Source organism: Chelonoidis abingdonii, chromosome 6 (assembly GCF_003597395.2).
Source record: "Chelonoidis abingdonii isolate Lonesome George chromosome 6, CheloAbing_2.0, whole genome shotgun sequence".
Lineage (NCBI taxonomy): Eukaryota > Metazoa > Chordata > Testudines > Testudinidae > Chelonoidis > Chelonoidis abingdonii.
The window spans coordinates 33,237,364-33,261,267 of record NC_133774.1 but is presented as its reverse complement, the minus strand read 5'-3'; the positions used below and the strand labels follow the sequence as shown (position 1 = coordinate 33,261,267).

At 38.8% G+C, this 23,904-nt stretch overlaps 1 protein-coding gene across 1 annotated transcript in view; it reads right to left on the bottom strand.

Moving 5' to 3' along the window:
• Positions 1 to 23,904, bottom strand: part of PARP8 (poly(ADP-ribose) polymerase family member 8) — a 175,403-nt gene that overhangs the window by 20,479 nt on the left and 131,020 nt on the right. Inside the window, exons 15-19 of the mRNA XM_032805284.2 lie at positions 11,218 to 11,310; positions 6,499 to 6,624; positions 5,145 to 5,210; positions 3,796 to 3,863; positions 3,371 to 3,419 (exon numbers count right to left, since the gene is read on the bottom strand). Of these exons, the coding sequence (XP_032661175.1) occupies positions 3,371 to 3,419; positions 3,796 to 3,863; positions 5,145 to 5,210; positions 6,499 to 6,624; positions 11,218 to 11,310 (402 nt within the window). The remainder of the gene's footprint in view (positions 1 to 3,370; positions 3,420 to 3,795; positions 3,864 to 5,144; positions 5,211 to 6,498; positions 6,625 to 11,217; positions 11,311 to 23,904) is intronic.

Below are 23,904 nucleotides of genomic sequence, written 5' to 3'. Positions count from 1 at the left end.
TGCTTCGGTGGGCTGGGCTGAGTGGATGAGCAGGAGGAGGAAGGGCGACGACGACTAAAGCTTATGTCTCTATCCCTTCTCCTTGAAGGCCCTTGATGAGGCTGCCAATGCCTTGGCGGAAGGGGCGGCCATAACTGCTTTTGAGCAGACTGTGGCGTATGCATGCCCAGAGAGCAAAGGGTGGCGTGAGTGTCCTTCAATCCGTGCAGGCTTGCAACAGTCTGCTCCAAAAAGAGACTGTTCTCATCAAATGGGAGGTCTTGGATAGAGGTCTGCAGCTATTGTGACAGGCCAGCAGTCTGAAGCCAGGAGCTGCGCCTCATGACCATCGCCGATGTGACTACCCTGGCCACTGAGTGTGCTGCATCCCATGTCATCTGGAGGGAGCACCTAGCTGTCATAGTGCCCTCCTCCACCAGGGTGCCAAATTCCAGACTCTGAGGGAGGGACTCCTTGAACTTACGGAGGGATTCTCATAAGTTAAAATGTACCTGCCCAAGAGGGCCTGATGGTTCAGCACCCAGAATTGCAGGCTGACTGTCGAATAAATTTTTCTCCCTAAAATGTCCAACCTTTTGGCCCCTTTATTTCTGGGAGTTGAACAGGTGTGCCCCTGCTTGTCCTTTTCATTAGCCACAGAGACAAACAGCGAGCACGGAAGTGGATGGGTATAGAGGTACTTGAACCCTTTGGTCGAGATGAAGTACTTCTTTTTGGCCTTTTGGAGGTGGGAGGGATGGATAGAGGGTCTTGGCAATTTTTAGGATCCCATCATGTACTGGTTGTGCAACATGTGCTGGGGTAGAGGCTGAGAGGACATTGAACAAGGTATTCACCTGCTCGGCCATCTCCTCCACCTCTAGGTCCAAGTTCTTGGCCACCCATTGAAGGAGGGCCTGAGGTTCCTTAAAATCGTCTGGGGAGCTGGCCCTCAAGAGTCCCATGATCGCCTCACCAGGGGAGGAGTACGATGACTGAACCGCTGGGGGAGGCTCAGGGGCATAATCTCCTGTGGGGGAGGGGGATTTTGGGGTGGGCACTGTCTTCTCTACTCCGACCTCCGAGCGGGTCTCATGCATTGAGCCGGTGCCGCCAGCTGTTGCTCCTAGGTGGTGGCAGATGAGTGGTGCGAGGGTGGCATCATCAGGACCGGCAGTCAACACATGCTTCTTTCCTGGTGCTGGGAAGCCATGCTTCCTTGCTTTCTTCTTGGGCACTGGTGATGGGGAACAGTGCCGGGCAGACCCTGCTGCCAGGGGCGCACTGTGCACTGAGGCCAAGGTACTCGGCAAGTTTTAGCAGGACGGCTTGGAAGCCGGACAAAGGGCAGACTTCATGAGAATAGCCCGCAAATGAATATCCTACTCCGAGTCCTGGGTCAAAAGTTCTTACAAATATGGCACTTGTCTTTCACATGTGATGCCCCCAAGCACTTGAGGCAGCTGCTGTGGAGGTCACTTACAGGCATAGGCCTGTTACAGTCCACAGGGCTTAAACCTGGGAGCCTGGGGCATGTCCCACATGGGGCAAAGTCCCCACTTGGACTCTAACTTCTAACTGCACTTAGCAACTACTTAACACTAACTACTATCAACAAACTATTTACAAGGCCCTAAGGCTCAAAGTCAGTAGAGATGAAACTGCCAGCCCTTCCTATGCAAGGAAAGGTGCTCCAACTAATCACCACAGGTGGTAAGAAGGGACTGAGAGGGCATAGGGTCTGTGGCGCGTGATATACCGACGCACTGGTGCGGCACTCAAGGAAGCGCCGCTACCGGCCCTATGAATACCACTAAGGCAAAAATCTCCGACAACTATGCATGTGGATGCACGCACACCCAGAATGGAATCAACATGAGCAAGCACTTGAAGAAGAAAGCAGCTTTGTGTAACATAAATGAAGAACTTTAACAGGAAAGTGCTAATTCTTGTGCATTTGAAGGCAAGTGGTTATTGTGTATGATGATTAGAGACCAAAGACTCTAAGGGTATGTCCACACTACAAATAAAAACCCACAGCTGGCCCATGCCAGATGACTGAGGTGCTGTTTCACCGCAGTGTAGACTTCCGAGTTCAGGCTGCAGCCCAAGCACTGGGACCTTGCCACTTCGCAAGGTCTAGAGCCCAGGCTTCAGCCATGGGTATTTAATGGCAGTACATTCCTCTCTCTTCCACCCTCAAAGAAAAAGCCCACATGGGTAGTGACCCTGCCAGCTTGTTTTCTGTGAGAAGAAAATATGGACACAAGGAAAAATTCTTCATCTCTGGACTGTTTGGATTCTAACAGGGCAGAATAAATGAATGACAAGACAGAGATCCCCAGAATAATTCTGGTAGCCCCAAGACACTTTTGGAAAATGCAGATTACTGCTACCATCTCTGCTACCATTTGGAATGATAAACTGTGACTCAGCTGTACATCTATTTTTACCTGCTTAAACCTTTCAGTAACTCATTCTTTTTTCTTAGCTAATAAATCATTAGTTAGTTTACTATAGAAGTGGCTACTAGTGCTGTCTTTGGTGTGAGATCTAGGATGCAAATCAACCTGCATGAGTGATTGGTCTCTTGGGACCGGGTGTAACTTAGAATATTTTGTGATTTTTGGTATAAGTGACCATTTATCATATAGTCCAGCTTGTCTGGGTGACAAGATAGACTGGAGTGTCTAAGGAGATTACCAGTGACTCCTATGATTGGGGTATCTAAAGGAATTGCCTGTACTTTGGGAGTTCACACTTGGTACTGGGTTGATCAGATTTATTTATAGACTGTACCAACACTTTCGGGTGTCTGCTCTGCTTTTGACAGTCTGCCCTGAAGTAGGCACTCATGGTTGTGAGCCACTCCAGAAAGCATTTCAGGTGGCTTTGAATTAAGACTCTGATTTGAAAGGCCACAGATTCAGTGTATTATAAACAAAATCAGAGGCATATTTATGGACTTAGGAATGAACAACTCAATTCAAAGATCAGAGTGCCATAGCTACTGATTCATTTTTATAGTACATCTACTTGCGTCTATGCATGCAAAACTGTCTTTAACACACCCCTACATCTGTAATCCATGTCCTAAAGAGACAAAGTGTTCAAAAGGATCTATATTAGTGTGAAATATTGAAGTAATGAATGAGAACAGCAGGATGAATACTAAGAAAATTAACCAGATATTACCAAGGCTGTGTTGTTTCTTCACACAAATAAATAACACATTCACACACATATCACAAGCGAGATTTTTAAAAGCACTCAGCGTTGACCTGAATCTGCTCTCACTGGAGTTAATGGTAATGCTCCTGCTGACTTAAATAGGAACAAAGTTCTGAAATCCCACCATATTAATATATAAAGAAAATAACTCCAAACTTACCCTGTTCACTGGCAGTTTCACAATATGTGACCTATTACTGGAAATAACCCTGAAATAAAGAAAAATAAATAAATGCATGTATCAATACAAAATTTTCTTCTAGGAAAGTATTGATTAATGGCCATTGACAGAGGCTAGCTGAAGGCCTATGAATCATATATATTCTACTTAAGTGGTGCATAGGCATGGTGCTGGTCAAGAGCTTGATTCAAAATCCACTAGAGTCGGTGGGAGTCTTTCCATTGGTTTCAGTGGGCTTTGGATCAGGTCCTAAAAGCTCCCAGAAAAAAAATTAAATGCCAATAATTGTAAATGTCAATACTAATTCTTAGGGCCAGCTAACACCAAATTAAAAATAATAAAATGATTATTCGTTCAACATGGTATTGAAATAATTCTTATCTTAATGTAAGTCAGTTCTATACCATTGCAGAAGAGGATGCGCAAGAGGGTCCTGTTTATCCATCTGCTTCTTAATTTCCAAATATGGTGCCTAGAAAACAGTAATTATGCTCTTTACTGCTGGTTAAAATTTTGTATATATTACATTACACATAATTTCATCTATAATAAATGAATACATTGGATTCATCATCACAGATTTACTGACATTTAGCCTTAAACAGCTATAACTGCCTTGACAACAACAAGAATTACTACAGCAATTCGCTTCCCTGGGGTAGAATTTATAAGCTTACATGTAGCTTCAGAACAAGTATATTGGAGCTAACACTGCTGGTCACAGCAAGAACAGCAGAGGACATCTAGTAGCATTTGGCTCTGACATTAGGAAACTGGACTGGAACTTCAGTAAAACAAAGCCTCTCTAAAGTACTCTGTGGTAATTCACTCATAGCTATTTTAACTGTTTCATGGTATTAAATAGGTAAAATCAATATTGGACCAGATAATGTTCACACTGAAAACTCCCACTGACTATATTAGGATCATGAAGTAGCCCTTTAAATCTACTCAGTCCAGCAATAATTATACTTCATCCTAGTATTAAAATGGCAAGCAGATAATATAATGTGCAATATAGTAGCTTAATTCTTATACTAAAATTATAATAGTATTGTGTAAATGCATCATTTTTCATTTCAGAATCTAAAAATATTGTACAAACTTAGATTAACTAAGCTTTACAAACCTTGGTGAGGTTACATCTATTTAACAGCATGGTAATAGTGTGGTGCTGCACTACAGTAATCAGTTAACATCAGTGGGACCACTTGTGAAGTAAAGTACTACTCAACAAAGGTAGTGTACAAAGGTATCAAAATCTGTCCCAAAGTGAGTATTCAGAAGTTGCATGATCTAAGTCACAGGAGCCCTGGCTCCTAATCCCTCTCATTTTCACTTAAATGAACAAAGTTCTAGTTATAACAGAAATAAAGCCATCACCATAGTATACTGTCACAAAATCAATGACCCTTGCTTTGAAAAATCAAAGACTTGGCTTGGCCTTGCTATTTCCTAAAATGTATTAAGCAGCAGTTGGCCATTATTCTATTACAATGTTCCATTCCACGGATATTACCTCTTATTTAAGCTTCCAGTGACCAGAGTTCTGTTCCATTAGTTTTATTTTGTCACCATCTAGATACAGCAGGTTTGTTATTTTTAACATGTATTTTTATATTGTTGCACCTCGGGAGCAAAAATAAAAATACAATGCCAGGCACCACCCTCCTCCCCCAAAAGAGCAACAAATAAAAGCAGGTACATCTTTTGGTAAATTACAGTTAAGATACTAAAAGATTCTTATACTTACCTGTGTCATTTCTCTAATAGAAGTAATACTATCCAATGCTTTCATGACTCGATCATAATTCTTCTTCTGATGTAATGTAAAATAAATGAATATATTAATTTTTGGGGGGGAGGGGCTCTTTTATATATCAACATACTCATTCAATGCTCTGAGTTCATACACTTTTGGTATAAAGCAACAATTAAGACCAATGACCAACAAACCAAGCCCTCTCAGATCTCTACATCCAATATTCTTCTTCCATCCCACTCATCAACTCATCCACAACCCAGGAAAAGTCAGGAAGGCCAACTGACACCAGTTACTTTTGTTTAAATTCACTAGAATCCACTGAAAATAAGGACATCCACTTTGTAAATTAGATCAATTTATCAACAAATGTTAATAACTATTTATGAGTCTGACAGTTATTTAAATATCAGGTTCAGTGGTGCATCTTGCTGTGCAACAGAACATGGGAGCAGATTGAGTGGAGTGAAGGGCCAGCAATGAATCAGTTAAAACCCCCAGGAAATGTTAGTGTGCCACTGTTTGGCCTTTGTTCAAAAAAGGTGACATTTACCCTTATACAGAGTCTCCATAGTTCCCACTTAGGCAGTTAAAATGGGGCATCAGTGGGATTTAAATGCTGTGTTGATTGCATTGGTCTTCTGCAAGCCCTCTGCCTGCAAGGAGTGAATTTCATTCAAAATGACTAGAAAGGTCTAGCATTGTCTTGTAGGCAATATTCTTTACTTTGTTAGATTTCAGAGTGGTAACCGTGTTAGTCTGTAACAGCAAAAACAACGAGGAGTCCTTGTGGCACCTTAGAGACTAACAAATTTATTTGGGTACCCAAGAAAGCTTATGCCCAAATACATTTGTTAGTCTCTAGGGTGTCACAAGGACTCCTCGTTGTTTTTACTTTGTTAGTTATTGCTTGGGAACTCTCTAAAGATGAAAAGTATTACACACGTTTCAAGTATAATCATTATTTTAAAAATTAATATTTTAAGAATATAATCATTTTACAAATAAGAACTTTAGAAATGTAAAATAAAAATAAGCGGATTAAGAGACATATGGTTAAATTTTCCCAAAGGCCAACTTTGCTTTGATGTGTGTAATATGCACCCAGATGAACAAATTTTGCATCTACAATTTGCACCCACAAACAGGGAGACTGAACGTTTACCTCTGGACAGCTTCAAAATGACATTTCATAGGCTCCATGGCTACTCTGTTGTACATGTACTATATTTTAAATCTATATCTGTCAGTGTGAAGACACATTATTTTGTGGAACTGGACATGGTTTTGAAATATAACACATTACTAAAAGCAAACTTTACCTGTTGAAGAGACAACTACTTACCCTTGGATTAAAGGCCAGCACCTGAGGATCATTAGGATCAACTACGGAAGGATATGGCTCAAAAATGACAACTTTCCGGGGTGATTCCAACGCCGATCGACACATGGATACTAATAAATCAACCACCTAAAAATAAAGAAAATCATACATAAAGAAATGGCTCTTTCACAGAAAACCATTTATTTTGGGATTCAATAATCTATTTGTCTCTCCAGAATTATCTTCTGTCTTCCTGCATCATAGAATTTGCTTGTTTGATGTTGTGTCTTTAATTATTATACCAATGATGACCGCTGATTGAATTCCAATGCTTGAATATTTGTTGAAAACCATAAGTCACAGGAGTGGTAATTCCGCATTTTGTAATAACAGCTGCCTGTAAGTGATTTCATACTCATATTTTAGTCTGCATCTTTTGAAATTTGACTTAAGCCAGTTTTGAAAATCTTTGTGGAACATAATGCCTCAGATTCACTAGCTTTATTCACTGAATGGCTTGTATAATATGGCTGTGGATATACAGTAGTATCTGATTTTACAAGGTATATAGTTGCATGGTAGTGTAACTGAAGTCACAATTGTACCCTAAACTTGAAATAATAGACTGCATTTTGTTCAGGTATAACAAAATGCTACATGTTAGATGAGCTATCTGAATCATTGTCTCCAGATCCCTAAAGGGTTAAATGAAATTTCTCATTTCAAAAATATGCATTTTACTATATGTTTGAGGATCTTACATAAGGTACAATTTGGTCTACAGTGGTTTTGAGGCATTTTGTCAGTGCGCGGAGTCCAAGGACTAAATAAATATTATGTTGCAGTAATTTTGCTTGAGAAGAAACTTAGGTTTAGTTGACAAATGTCTGTAATACTGTGGAGGAATAAGCAGTATGTCAAGAAAATTGATAAACCAATTCATCTACTGACAGAAACCCATCTGTTGTATACAGTGCATTCATATTATACACAAGTAGGAAAGAACATTTTAATTAAAAACTGTGTGTTTCTAAAGTATAGAGTAAACACAGCTGTAATTAAAGCACTAATGGCTTTAATTACAGCCCCTTTAATAAGCTTTTGATCAGGCCCTAAGGTACAAATCCTACAAAAATCTCCCAAAATGGGACCAAGGTTTGGCCCTAAATATACTGTAATGCAGAGTATATTGATTTACCATGGAGCAAACCCTAATTCCTCTTGTACATGTGTGGAAACCTCAGATGCACTAGGAGGGAGGAAGAAAGCTCTACAGGGGGTATGCATACCTGTGCACAATGTAGCAGATAACAGCTAACAATCTTGCTCAAGGATGAAGCAAGAATGGGATGGGGGACGGGTGCAAAGACAAGGTTGGTGGATCTGCACCACATAGATCCACAGGTCATTGCTCCCCTGGAGAACAGAGTTGTAAAAACCATGGGAAGTATTGCCTTTTAGATTTGCAATAGCAGAACAGTTCATGGCCCACGCTGAGAGTTTCTTCTTCCTTGCCGCTACAGAGATTACAGCATAGCTTGGAATGTTTGTGCCATGCACTGATCTCCTGGAATTTGGTCCAGGTTAGTGCATGTACATGTGTTTGTGTATGTAACATACACTCAGTTTTAAATAAAAGTTGCATCAGAAATTTCATATTTTGAAAATATGTTTGAGGATGAGATGAGTTTTGTTTAAGAAGCCCTTGTAATTCCTCCGATCATTCCAGATGGACTGTATCTTGATTCATCATTCAAGTTGTTCTAAAAGTTATCAGATCCAATCACTCAAGGGAAATAATATTGAGTTCCGTTTAGAGAAGCAGAACGAAAGTGAGAATCATCAGGAAAGACAAAAGGAATTGTGCGATAGTGAGTCACACTGTTTTCCCTTCTCCTCCTCTGCCATCTTGGCATGAATGAACAATCTTCGTCTGATAAAAACTTTTCTGGCAATTGAAATAACTGGAGATCTCATATGTTCTGAACAAGAAGGCTACTTAAGCAATTCTCTCCCCCAGGTTTTTAATGAAAAGTTTAAAATCCACAGTAAATATTAAGATGCTCTATTTTCTTCCCAGTTTACAAAACCTACAGATGTAGAGAACTTTTCAAACTTAGGTATCTGTGCTGATTCTCAAAGGAGTCTAAGCGTATGTCTACACTTTGAGCTGGCAGTGTGCTTCCCAGTGTGAGGAAACATACTTGTGCTAGCTCTCATTGATTAAAAATCAAGTGCACCTATGGTGACGTAAGTACGTACCTAGAGTATCTGATGAGCATGAACTCTGGATAACTAGCTCCTCCCATGCTGCCACAGCTACATTCTATTTTCAGCAAGCTAGTGTAAATGTGTCTCCTCAATCCCCAGCTCAATATGTAGACATATAATTAATTTGCATTAGATACAATTAACTCAGGCCTAAACAGAGACTGGGAATGGTTGGGTCATTACACTAATTGAATCTATTTCCCTATGTTAAGTTCTCCTCACACCTTCTATGGGTCATCTTAATTATCACTTCAAAAGCTTTTTTTCTACTGCTGATGATAGCTCATCTCAATTGATTAGACTCTTCCTGTTGGTATGCATACTTCCACCTTTTCATGTTCTCTGTATGTATAAATATCTCCTGTCTGTGTGTTCCATTCTATGCATCTGAAGAAGTGAGCTGTAGCTCACGAAAGCTCATGCTGCAATAAATTTATTAGTCTCTAAGGTGCCACAAGTATTCATATCCTAAGAGAGTTAGGTGACCAACTCCTAGTGAAACTCTAATCTTTCTCCCTGGCACCAATTCTCAGAAATCCTGCTTTACTCTACTTTTTGCATAAGCCTGGATTTTAGAGGATATGAAAATACTTGATTTGTTATTTTATTTCAGGATATCTGCCTTGAACCAACTTGCAATTAAGTCAATGGTAAAACTCCCATTAGGAGTAGGATCAGACCCTAAATCTTTAAATGCAGTGCCCCAAATCCTCCAGTGTAGTGCTGGTGCTTTATGCCACACAACTGGTGAATTCTGGTTCCAAAGTTGGCCTAGTTACCCAAGAATGGATCACTCCAGTGTAGCAACACCTTCTAGTTGTGCAGAGACAGAGCCATGACTCCTAGACCACTCCCCACCCTGCTATTGGCATATTGGCACGTGCCTTGAACTTACTAAACACCCACTGATTCTCTCTGGGACCACTGGCAGCTGGTATAATTCAGAGCAGCTTGAAGTCTGCTCTAAATTAAACAGGAAACCAGGCCAGTACAAAGCATGCTTGGGATTGGGGGAGCTGCCATTACACTCTTCCCCCAAGAGATGTGCTGTGTGCTCTTTGGCCATAGCTGAGGATTGTTTCTAATGACAGATTGGTACAGCACCTGCTTTTAAAAAAGGAGCTGGGGGAATCTTGGGAATTACAACCTAGTGAGGGCTACCTTAGGGAATTAATTGAAAGGGTAACAGAAGGAAGAGGACAAGAATTTCAAAATCGGATATATAAATCAAAGTGAAATGGCCTTATTTTCAAAAGTGCTGAACACTCAGAAGCTCCAATTAAAGTTAATTGAAACCTGTGGGTCCTCACATTTTTGAAAATCAGGCCAGTACACACCTGTTTTTAGAAATCATGGAAAGAATATAGCAACCAGTGTGTAATACTTCATTCAGCCCCCAGGGACTTTGTAATGGATACTGTCCCAACTTATTAAAGTTCTTAAACAATTTTAATAAAATATGATAAAAAGGCAATTTGGAAGATACAATTTAACAGGATTTCCTAAAGAAAAATATTGAAGAAAACAAATAACTACAGGGTAAGAAGCAATATCCTGCCAGTACTTACAGACAAATTTAGAGTAAAAAAAACAAAGGTATGTTAAAAGGGCTGCTCCTCTGAATGGAGAGAAGAAAACAGTGTAGTAACAATGGATCAGGACGGTGCCCACTGTTATTTAATAATCAAAACAACAGATGTACAATGGACATCTGTATCCCAACACCATGAAAAGAAGAGGGCTTAGTATTTGCCTGAGAGTAACAATTGCTCTTTAAGATAAAATAGGAATGATCTCCAACAAGATAAATGGACAGCCCAGACTTAACCAGGTGACCAAATTCAACTCAGCAGAAGAAAGAATGCAATTTTCAAAAGCACTTAGCATTGGCCTAACTCTGCCACCATTGAAATCAATGGTAAACCTCCCATAGGCTTCATCAGGAGTAGAATTTGGGAACTGCTTAATGAGCACCTTTAGGCCTGGTTTACACTGGCGGGGGGGATTGATCTAAGATATGCAACTTCAGCTACGAGAATAGAGTAGCCGAAGTCGATGTATCTTACATCAACTTAGAATCACTTACTTCACATTCTCGCAGCACAGGATTGACGGCCCCCATTCCCCCGTCGACTTTGCTTCCGCCTCTCGCCAAGTTGGAGTTCAGCAGTCGACGGGAGAGCCATTGGGGGTCGATTTATCATGTCTACACTACACACGATAAATTGATCCGTGATAGATCGATCACTACCCGCCGATCCGGCGGGTAGTGTAGACATACCCTTAGAATATCCCGCCTATACAGTAAAGTATGTAATCACATCTCTACTGGTCTCTGCACACTGTGAAGGAGTACATAAGAGTTAGCAAAGAGCAGAGATATGAAGAAAATTAGTAAAAATGGATTAATAGAAATTATTGGATGTGTTATACAAAATTCAACACATGATTAACATTATATAGCTGTACCTGAGCCCCAGTGGCAATTTCATCTGCAGCTTCATTCATTACTCCTAGAGTTTGGAAAGCAAAAACACACAGCTCCCGTTCACATACTGTGGGCTAAGGAGAAAACAACAACAACAAAATGTTAATTGTGTTTTTATTCCAATTTGTAAGTATTAATTTTTCCGTGTACCACCTAAAATATAAATATAAACCATGCATATTAATTCCCATAAATGTTGAGAGTACATATCAGTAATTTAGGGCAAATTGCATTACAGGGGTGTTATAATTATCCCAAAACCAAGTGTTATAAACTCAGGATTTTCACAGTTCTGGTTAAATTTAAAAGAAATCCAAACATCTTACAGTATGAAAATTCACAGTGAGAGCACCCAAATAACCTTAACTCTGCTCTATCAGACTCTTCAAAACTTCCCATATAATTAAAACCCACTGAAATCTTCTGCACAGGCTACACTGAATACTTTCCCCCTGCATGATTAATAGTAATTCTTCACTTTTATTCTTCAGAACTGAAAAATTCTCCATCAGTGTCTGTTATTCTGTTAGTGAGATCATTTGGGACAAATGAAAAGGTCAGACAGTGGGTGCTAAATTTCTTAAACACATCTACTTTAATTTTAATTCCTAAACTAAAGATTTACTTGTAAATCCTCAGAAAATTCGTTCTGTATTCATACAGTAACTGTTGTAAGTATGAAGAAGATAACAGTGCATTTTTCCCTCCTTTAAGTGCAAAATTCAATTCATCCTTAACTATGGAGCTGTGACTGACACCTCCATCTTTCATGAAACCATTCATTCATAATGATTCAGTTAGTTATTTAACAAAAGAGAAACAAACTTAACATATCAAAGCTGAGCAAGAATTATAGGTCTTGTCCATATGGCGATTTAATACATAGCAAGCTGGGGTATAAATCTACAACGCTCTAGCCTGTTGCTCACTTAGTGGCCACGTGGATTCTGCTGCCACATAGTAAAAGATCTGTAGTGTGCTTTGATCTGCTGTTGTTTCAACTATGGAACTTTTAGTACACGGAAGCAGGGTCCACATGGAGACTTAATGAGCAGCAGGCAAGAGCACTGTAGAGTTACACCCCAACTTACAAAATAAACCTTGTATGCAGATTCACATAAAGCAAAAAGGATAGAAACAAAAAAATCAACATAATTAAGTTTTAATTAAAGAGAATAGGCTCTCTAGGTTTTCCAATAGTTCACATTTTATTAGCAAACCCTTGCTCACCACTGAAAGATTATTACTAGATACACATATTTAAGGCCAAAGTTGTCTATAATCTAAATAATCAAGAATTAGTGAACAGTCAGTTGAGGCAAATAAGCACATGAAAATAGCTTAGATCCCTTGTTGGAAATTATTGTAATAAACAAGAAATTTCTTCTTCAACATAAAAATGGCCTAACATGTACTTTTCAGTTACTGCTTGGTGAGTACATTATATATTAAACAATTACGTATGAAACTTATAATTATGTCAAACAGGAAGCTATTATGCCAGGTATCACTAAAAATCTACCACTAAAACACTATGAGTCTTTCACTGCCATGATAATAAAGGAAGAATATCTGTAAGTTCAGACACTCATGCCAATAGAGAGCACTCAGTAGAAACGAACAATGTACCAAATGCTGCATCAAACAAACATAAAATGTAGTTGGATTCTGTTTCAAGAAATTACTTCACCAGTAATAAGCATATGCTATAGTTCTGCTCACTTGTTTCATAGCCCTTAAAATATGCACTGGTTTGGTTTCAAAGATTTTTTGTTTAAATAACCACTTGAAATCAGCACTGAAATGTTGTCACTGCAGTTGCTTTAGAAGAAGTATCATCTTTCAGGTCTAACAGCGTGTCATATATTTGATTTATTTCATCTGCTATGTTACATTGCATTAGGTAGCAGGCTAAACCTAACATGATCCAATTCACTGTGCCACTTCACCCTAGACAAAAGGTATTTATTATAGTCACTATTCCTATCCTTACATGTTTTGAAAGGTGACTTCGCTATTCACATTAGTGAGGAAAGTATAAAAGAATTCCTATCTTGACTGTTATGAATAACCAAAATTGTTCTCTGATTCAATTTCACTACACAGTAAGGCACTGACAAAGTTCAGCTATGCTTGCCATAAAGCAAAAGAATTCATAGTGTTTTGAATTCGCTTTGTAGTCTGCCCACCTTTAGCAGTGTAATAAGTTATTATGCAAGTTAAAAGTGACATACAAAGGGGAAAAAAATTGGGCATGTGTCCTTTTTTACTTCTTTTTTCAAAGACTGTGATACTAGGGAGCCTGTGTAAATGATGACATCATGAGAAGCAGGAGAGTAAAAATTGAGCTGTTAAGAGGTGATGGAATTTTAAGTCAGGCTGTATAAAATTCTTTGTATTGTATTTGTTTTTGCTAACTCTTATTTAACTTCAATGCCTAATGAACATTTTTGAATGAAAGAAGTCTATGTTAAAGATTCCATACCTTTCAATTAAGGTTTTAAACTTTTAAGAGCTCACAATAAACATATTTTTACCTCCCTTTGGGCTTCCAACAAAGCAAATAAGACCAGATTTTACATTCCTGATATTCTTAAATTAAAAGATGAGCAGGAAACACCCCTCCCCCAAAAGCAAACAAACAAAAATCTGCCAATCTTCTTTATAAATCATAAAGAAGTAAAATGCAGCACAAGTCCAATTTTTCTTAACATCCTTTACAGATCAACTTTTAACTAAGCAATGGTCCTGGGAGAAGTGATTGTTTTAAGATCAGTTCTTTTATTTCTTGTTACATAAAAATGATATTTTTGACACTTATCAATAGGCCAGTCTATATATTCCTTCCTCCCATGATGTTATGCAGTAAAAAACTAATACAAGTTAGACTATTAATAAATGAGGAAGCAAAGATAAAGGCTTAGTGTTATAAATTCTTCAATAAGGCATTTATGGAACATATAAGAGTGAGTTCTTTGTATTTATCTGTGCTGACTCTTCCTTTGCAACTTCAACGTATACATTGAAGAGTATAACAGTATGCAGAAAGAAAACTGAGACTGAGTGACACTGCAGTCTCTAGAGGGTGAATGTCTTGGCTGGTCATATCAAGACACCAGGCAGAGTATAAAAGGAAGGGGAGTCTGGATTTGTGGATGACTAAAGCCAGGGAGGCCTTTTGGGAATTACTGCCCAGTGATTTTCTTTCTGGTTTTGTGACTGGTGGATAATAAGCCCTGAGGAAAGAGCCTTAAAAGCACTGAAACTTCGAGCTTTATTTCCATTCCCACTCATTAGTTTACACTGAGCTAGAAACATACTTAAAATAAAAAAAATGAAAGATGATATTATTGAGTAGTAAGCTGATGCCAGGAACCGGGGCTTTACGAAAATCGCAAGACTTGTGAGAAAATCATGAGAATATTTGGCAATATTGTGAGCTGTTTACAAAAATTCAACAATGGTAAGGCAGCTGATGTGTGCTGTGATCACTGCTTTTTATGCTGACCAGTCTCCTTGAACTCTCATTGTCTGTTTGTTGTATACATCTGTTGTCTCTTGTCTTATATTTGGATTGTAAGTGTCTCCGGGCAGGAGATGTCTTTTCATTTGTTTTTTGTACAGTGCCTGGCACAATGTGGTCCTGGTTCATCACTGGTTTTTAGGTCTTACCAAAATACAAATAAATAAGTAAATAAATACATAAAATGTAATTAAATTTAAATTGACACAACCCCATTTTGTGGATACTTTTATTTTGGTTTACGAACACTTGATATTGATTTAGCTTACGTCCATTTCTAAATTGATTTAGTTAAATCATTACAACTTTCTTGTCTAGACCAGTGGTTCTCAAACTTATTTGATCATTTACTTTTCCACTGCTGCTAGCGGTGGCTCTCTGGCCACTCTGCTCTGAATGTGCACAGTACGTTTTTTTCTCCGAAAGCTTTTCAAATCCCCACCCTTGCCTGCCCTCCCAAGCAGGGTGCAACCCCCAGTTTGGGAACCTCTGGCCTATACAAGATGATGTGGAGATGTAGTCTCTTGGACAGTCAGGACGTAAGCCATATAGGGTTTTACATCACCTTGAATTGCATCCAGAAATGAACTGGAAGGAATCCACTGTAGTTGACAGAGTATATATGCTAACATTCACCACTGAGAATGTGTGCAATTTCTTTCTGTATTGTCTGAAGAACAGTATTGTCATTCTCTCTAAGCAAAAACAGCTTATGACAGAACAATCAGCAGTCTGAAAGACATTTTATTTTTAATCAGGATGCAGAGAATAAATGGAAGGCCATTTAGAGGACTGTCACAAAACTGATGGCTGAGTCAAGAACATTAGTGCTGAAAGACCATTCAGAGGGATAATTATTCCAGTGGGAAAAAGCCAGAGAAAAGTAAGAGCCCTGGTTGTTAACAGCTGAGACTGCAAACCTCAAGGAACAGAAGACAAAAACTGTATCATTTTTTAGCCCTGTAGGGTTATCTTGAGTTTTCTTTTCAGCTATCCCCTCTCTCCATGCTCAAAAGCACCTTTGAGAGCATCACAGCTGCTTTGAACAAGAAAGAATAATCATAGAGTTTTCTATCTGCTATAAAGCAAGTGGCATTGCCTCAAATGGTGGCCATGAATAGCAGGTAGGTCTTCCAACTACAAAAGCATGTGCCTATATTCCTATATGTGGGCTCATGTTGTCTAATATAATTTCCAGACCTTTAAATTAACTACAACAAAAAAAACAATAAACAAAAGACTCAGAGCTCATGTTGACCTGGTTTATCTTGTCATTTTCTAAAGCTTTCTGAAGTTGTGCTCAGAAGAGCAATGTGTCATCCTCTGAAGTACTCTGAGGGATGCCACACACACACTAATGAGGCTGGAACATGACTGGCACACCTAACTACTATTGATCTAAAAATAAAGACTCAAGGAAGGCTCACTTACAGCAGATGTCATAAATGGCAAAGGTGAAACCATTAAAAATCTTCTCACCTCTCCTAATAAAGGAGCTGGTGGTGAAGATAAGATTCTTCAAATATATATGCTGCGTTCAGCTTCTTACAAGGTAGGTATTGGGCTGTCCTTAGGAGAAAACTGTCTGTTTTTACCTTGATTACATTGGATAAATGCTGATATGATGCTGTAGTACTGGCAACACTCACAGTATGCTGGAACCGAAGGAAAAAAAATGCATCTAGTTTGTGGAATCTGTTGCAAGTGACCCTTGAGCTTTGTATGCTTATTTCATGTCTGATTTGGTGTGTGTGTCATATTGTAGTCTTATTACTGAGTGATGGCAACATAATAGTTGCTAATCCTCCAGTTTGTGAGCTCATACCACCTAAACGAACATTATATTCTAAATAAATGATATACTACTATAGAGCTGAAACATCCAGAGCCTACTAGGACCTTTCTTTTGTCTCTCTTATACCACACTAGACTAGTCTCCAAGCTTAATTTAAGGGCTAAAATTTCAAATGTCTATAGTGAGCCCACATGCACCCCAGTTATGTCCACAAATCCCACAACTCAATGTACAAATAGTTATTTGTGAATGGAAGTTGGGAGGCAGGTTCTATTGTGAGAGTTGTGTACTTTTGCCCAGTGTAATTTAAATGGCCAGGGAGAAATTCTGTTCTAAAGAAGCAATTCTCATTAACTGCAACAGGAGTAGGAGGAAGTTGTATTGTGCGTACAGCTCTAGATTATGACTTTTGTCCTCCCTGCCTCATAACACAAGGACAAGGGGACATTCAATTAAAGGGGGAGAAATTAAAAACTGGTAAAAGGAATTACACTGTGCAATTAGACTGTGTAACTCACTGCCACGTAAGGTCTCTGAGATAAAGAAATTAACAAGATTCAAAAAAGGATTGTATATTTAAATGGATATCAAGACTATCCAGAGCTAACATTATTTCTTGTAACACATTTTGTGGAGGGTTATTACTTGAATTAGGTGGACATGGAGTCTGATCTGGTATGGCAATTCCTATGTTTCTGTGACTCAGGATATTTGTACTTAACTCCTGGCTCTGCCACAGGCTTCCCTTGAACTTAGACAAGTCGCTTCCATTTTTTTCCCCATGCCTCTGTAAAATGACAAAGTTTTCAGATATTACAGAAATGGGAGCCATACAAACTATACAGATAAACAGAGTTGCACTTGTTAACTGATAGCAGAATTTGGCCCTTTGAGCTAAGTGTTCAATTCCAACTTATTGGGTGACCATCCAGTTTCAACAGAAATATTATACTGAAACATGGTGTATTAGGTTGTACACCATTTCTACTGCAGGAGGCGCAGGACCAATATAGACTGACGTATGTCACAATTTTGAATTCTGGTTTTCTTGTTGCAGATGGAAGATAATACATACAGAAAAGATAGTGACCACTGTGATAATGAACACTCTTCTTTAAATATAGATCCCAAGTGCTCTACAATATCACCTTGAACCAAGGAAGAAAAATACTGCCGTATTTCCACTAAAAGACAACTTGCATACAAATTCACTCAAGCAAGAGGTTCCAACTCACAGAGTTCTATATTAATTGATTACCATATTTCTGGAATAAAAGAAATCTGGGTATGACTCCATTGAAAAATACTACATCATAGAGCAGATGTTCTTACCGCCACCTACTAAAATGTTATCACCATCTTGTTAAACTATTAATGGTACTGATATGTAGAGATGAGGGAAAAAAATGTTTTCTATCTTGTGCTTCATACCATTCTCCAAATGTTTGACACTCGGGATACCAGTGGTTGCCAATAATATGACATGAAGGAGTAAACCATGGAAAAAAAGTGGTTAGAACCTTAAAAAGTAATCCAGGCATCTCTTAGTATCTCCATGCCTTTATAATGGAGCAGGCATCTCTTAGTATCTCCATGTCTTTATAATGGAGCAGGCACCAAAAGTGTGAAATGTTACTTTCCAAAATGCCTTTGCATGGAGGAGGCTGTGAAGGCTGGAATAATATGGTGACACTGCAGCAGCCTTTCCCATTTACTTTACATGCAGCCAATGAGAAAGAGTGCTCCAATGAGGCAGGAAGAGCCACCAACTGAGAGCCTGAAATATGGGTCTCCATCTCTGGAACAAAGGCAACAAAAGAGAGACTGTAAGGAGCCACCCAAAAAAATAAACAACATCCCATTCCCTGAAGATGACATCCTTTCCTTAGTACTCAATCTTTAGTGGCAATGCCCACTCCCTCAGTGCTTTACTCCTTTCAACTACCAGCTCTAAAAACCCCATTTCTTCTCAAGGGAGGTGAAATGTTTGGGACCCTTTTCCACTAACAGAGTCAATGGTGTGTACACGCTATTAGAAATGCCAAAGACAGACAGACGGGCACTTTGGGCATCTCGGTTTAACAATATACTTTCTGGCAAATTTGCCACTGAAACAAAAAAAAAAATAGCTCCTCTTACTAAAAACACAATGGCAAAATTATACACAAGAAGACTTAAAATGTCATCTACTGTGTAACTTCCATGGAATTGCACAGCGCTCCTGTGTAAAAAGACAGTAGGACAAATGGAATTGAAAGGCTTCAGAAGTAAAGTAATGTGTGTGTGCACGCACCTATAATGATAATACTTTGCACTTCTATAGAACCCTTCCATTCCAGGACCTGCAAAAGAAGGCAGGTTATTTGAAAATGTAAATTGCAAGTGTGGGCCTCAGTGTTATAAAGTTTGGTTGCCACAGGTGCAAGTAAAAAAGAACAAAGAGAAACCAGCAGAAAGGTATTGACACAAACATAGTGTGGAGGGTCCTCATCCTCCTCCACTTCTTTCTCTCTAACTCCCTTATGTTCCTTAGGTATGATTCCTGAAAAGGATGTCCTCAGACATCAAAGAGTGCTAAAGAAGCTAATGAAAAAGTAATACTGATATCTGACATCATCAGTATTAACAGCAGCTAAAATTGGTTTGCTGCTGCAGCTAGGCATATGGGTGACTTTTCTCTTTATTTAATATGAGGAGGGGAAGACTACATGGGCAAATTCAATGTCTCAATATTGGCGTACAGCATTGCCATGAAGAAAAGTCTATAACATCAGGAAGGCCCTTTATTCACTACTGTGAAGTGGTAACTCAGCTGTGACCAGGTGTTCTCTATTTAATTTGACTTCAACTCTCCATGTGATCAGAGCACATTCAGCACCGCTGGAAGCACCGTTACCTATAGGAAGGCAGATAGAGGACAAGCAGAAATAAATAATCTAATAATCTCTCTTTCTGAAACTGTGGGTAATGTTTCCCAAAAATCTCACAGTATTCAGTATTTTTAAAAAGCACTGCTGAAGAACATGTTAGAGACCATGACACTGGGCAGGGTATAAGAACCTACATAGATTAAATATATTAGAGTAGAGTGGGTTGGAAAACGGACTTATTCTGTTACCCTCTCCCCCAAATTCAGATCATATGTTCTGCCTTTTTTCTCCTCTTTGTCCTATGGTATAGTTGTAGTCTGGGCAGAAGAAATTACATTTGTTTCAACTTCAAGTCTTTTCAAACAAACAGATAATATAGATTCAATCTGTGATCTCAAACTGCCAAGGCTGGATCTGATCACTGCTTGGCTGCATAGCAAACCCATTATGCTGTAGTGATGTTGGGGGATTGTCCTTCAGAGGCAACAGGGAACCAATTCCACACCATGGCACCAAGGGGTACTGCTGGAGGTGGCTTTTTTCAGAGAACAAGAGGCAAAAAAACAAGGTATTGAGCACTTGTGGTCATGAAAATTCCTGCAGCCCTCCGGCAAGAAATTCCAGTATACTGGAATTAATTCCAGTATACTGGTCAAACTCTAGCTTGGCTAAAATATTCTGCATACATATACTTCCCCCTGTCGTTCAGTTATTTTCCATTCCATTCCTAAAACCTGTTGTGTAGTATTTCCAACACACTGGCTACTGCATTACACACCAGGGTGCCTGAATTTCAGTGGTGGTTGAGTAATACATATATACACATGGGCCCCACTGAGAATGGGAGTTCTACCATTGAATTTAATGGGGCCAGGATTTCACCCACAATGAAATCATATTTGAATCCTTCAGGATGAAAAGCATTTTGAAAAAGTAAGGTTATTATTGTTATAGATATATCAGTGTTACCATCTTAGAATTATTTGTGGTGCTATCAATAACAGGGTCTTCAAATACTGTATTTCAGAGTGTTTGATTGTTTACATCCTGCTACTGAAAAGTTAAGAGCAGAGACATCTGTTCAAGGGTGCTGCTTTTCAAAGGAAATAATCTCACATTTAGTTTTGCAGAGCTTTTCTGTGTTTCTCTACGGATTCCTCTGCCCTGTTTTTACAGAGAACTTAGTCTGAGATTTCAACACAAGATGGCACTCTAGAGGAGATTTCTCAGTTCAAAGGAAAATTATTTATACGGTTTTGTTTCTCATCTGATTGAATACATTCTGGGAGGTTCTTGCTCATTGCACCTGTCCCATGTTTCTTTAAGATCTATTCAAATGATGCTAGTTTGTTCCAATGTCCTTGGCTATTGACAGATAAAAAGCACAGACAATTTGATAGATGGTACATGCATACTACAAATAGTGTTACGTAAAGGCTAAGCATGGCGTATTTTTATTATACATATTTTAATCAGATGCTTAAATTTAATGAACACTTTTGTTAATGATTCATCAGCTCATTATATTTAAATGTTTGCAATAAAAGTACTATTATCATATGCTGGATTCCTAAACCAGTCTTTTTCTTTAATAACATAACAGCTCAGTTGTTTGCATTATTAAAATATTTACCCGTTCCCTAGAATATAAATACTAGTTCTAAAGTAATGGCAAGATTTTCAAACTGTACTAAAGAGGTACTATTGCCTTTTTATTATAGCATCAAAATGCAACACAATTTCTTTATTATAGTTCTATTTTCAGTTTCCAAAATGCACCTGTACTAAACTGTTGGGAAGAAATTACCCCTCTTGCTTTGTAGCTGAGAGAGATAAAAATGTTGCAGACCTGGAGTGGATGGGAGGCCCAGAAGACAAAAGGGTTGCCACTGCATCATCATTCTGCCTTCTCCTGATCTGATAGAAACTTCCCTCTCAGTGATCCATGAGGCTCAGATGTTGTAGAGTGGAGAGGAGGCAAAAATGGTCCCCTTCTCCACAACCTCAACCCCCCTCAATCTCTCTGATACTCTCAGCATTAATTTCTTCCCACTTGGTTCCCCTAATTCAGTATGCACCTTCCACAGAGAACCCTCACATGTAAACATACCAGGGGAAGCATTGCCTTTAGTTCTTTCCTCACTTAGTTTACATATCAATTGAACTGTTAACTTTTGTAGGGATTATGTCTCCTGTGTCTTATACAGCATCAAGGACAAAACTGGAGCCCATCCACTGATCAAATGCAGAAAACCAATTACCAGGTACATTTCCTTGTTTTCTACAAAAATGATCACCGTGTCTTCTCTTAAATCTCCTTTTTCTCACTTAACTTATGGCTCTCAGGTTTGCCGTAGCAGTTTACCTAATGAATAACAGGTAGTCACATTATCAAATTATGTATTATATTGTAATTCTCCCTTTATAGAATTCTATAAATTGCGTAGCTGACTGAATGGACAATCCATATAAAATGGCCTTCATCTGCTAGGTTGAAAAGTGAAATTCTCAGAATCTATTTTGTAACTGTAGTTTGGGATCTGAATTGAGATCCTAGATTTGGACCTTGGAGAGCTACTGGAATACAAATGTTTAATAATATTCATGCTCCAACTGCCTCTGATGAAACAATGACAGAATTCTATACAATAAATATAGCTCCTTGGATAAACAAAACAGAGTGGCTAATCCCCCTGAGTTTTTGCAAATCTTGCAACATTGGTGTTTTACTTAAAGCTTCAGCTTCTGAATTTTGTGAGACCCTCAGCCTTCACTTTTTGTGTAGTACAATTTTAGTTGTCATGGTTATGGAGAAAAGTTTAAAAAACATGACCTGATGACACCCTAAAGGCTAAAATTCAGGATGCAAATAAAAATAACCCAACTTGTGTGTGTGTGTGTGTGCGCGCGCGTAAATCTCATGATTTTTAAGCAGATCTCATGCTTTCAGGGCCTTAACTTGTGAGTTCTCACTGTTTGGAAATACTGAAATAACTTGTCTCCATATATGCACAAAGTGAAACTTATTACAACTTTAAAAAAATTGTTTTCAGTAGTACCCACAATGTGCTAGGTACTTGCCACACATTCAAGAAAGGATAGTTCCTATTCTGAGTTGCTCAGAATGTAAGGACAGACAAGCAGATACATTAGGAAAAGGAGAACAATAGCAATTCTCCTCTGCAAATGAGACCAATGAAAACATATTCAGTAATAAGACATAAAACAAGATATACAATAATATACACAAGGAGGTTAAGTTAGTGTTGCAGAGGAACCAACACTGAATTCCTTGGCCACTGTGAAGCCCATGAAGACTGCATTCTCTCTTCAGACACTATGCCAGCAGTTGAAACTGATTGGACTGCTCTCACTGCTGTAGTAAGTTGATAAAACAATAAAAAATGTTGGTTTTTTGCAAAATTTCCAAAAATGTCAAAGTGCTGACATTTCACCGACATTTTTCAATTGTTGAAGAATTTTGACCACCTTTTCCAGATTTTTTTTCTGATCAATTTTTTTTATTATTATTAATAATGTCATTGAAAATTTGAAAGTGGGAAAATTTTAACCACTAGGCTTCACAGTCCGAAAATTCCTTGTCATGTTCATTTGGGGTCGAGTGTTCTCTTCCGGAGAGCCCTTAATTCAGGAATTTGCTTTGTGCCTGGTCTGACAGAGTTCAAGTTCGCTGTCCAAAGCATGCTTCAAGGTTTAACTATTTACTCAGACTTGAAACAGTGGCTGAGCTGGACCGAGTTTCTGCAATGGTTTATGGTGTTTAAATTTGCCATTATGTCAATCTAATTAATGTCCATCGATTGCACTTTAAATTAATCCAATCTTGCCTAAGATAAACAGATAGTTACTTCAGTATTCTTGTATTTCCTATGCTTATTGTCTTGACTTCTCCAAGTCAGATAAGAATAAGGCCTAGTCTACACTACGCACTTAAACTGATTTTAGCAGCGTTAAACCGATTTAACGCTGTACTCGTCCACACTATGAGGTCCTTTATATCGATATAAAGGGCTCTTTAAATCGGTTTCTGTACTCCTCCCCAATGAGATGAGTAGCGCTAAAATCGGTACTACCATATCAGATTAGGGTTAATGTGGCTGCAAATCAACGGTATTGGCCTCTGGGCGGTATCCCACAGTGCACCACTGTGACCGCTCTGGACAGCAATCTGAACTCGGATGCAGTAGCCAGGAAACAGGAAAAGCCCCACGAAATTTTGATTTTCAATTCCTGTTTGCCCAGCGTGGAGCTCTGATAAGCACGAGTGGCAATGAAGTCCCAAATCCAAAAAGAGCTCCAGCATGGACCGTACGGGAGATACTGGATCTGATCGCTGTATGGGGAGACAAATCTGTTCTATCAGAGCTCCGTTACAGAAGAGAAATTCCAAAGATTTGAAAAAAAAAAATCTACAGACTACACAGTGCGCGTGACAAGCGTTAACGGAAGCCAGAAGACT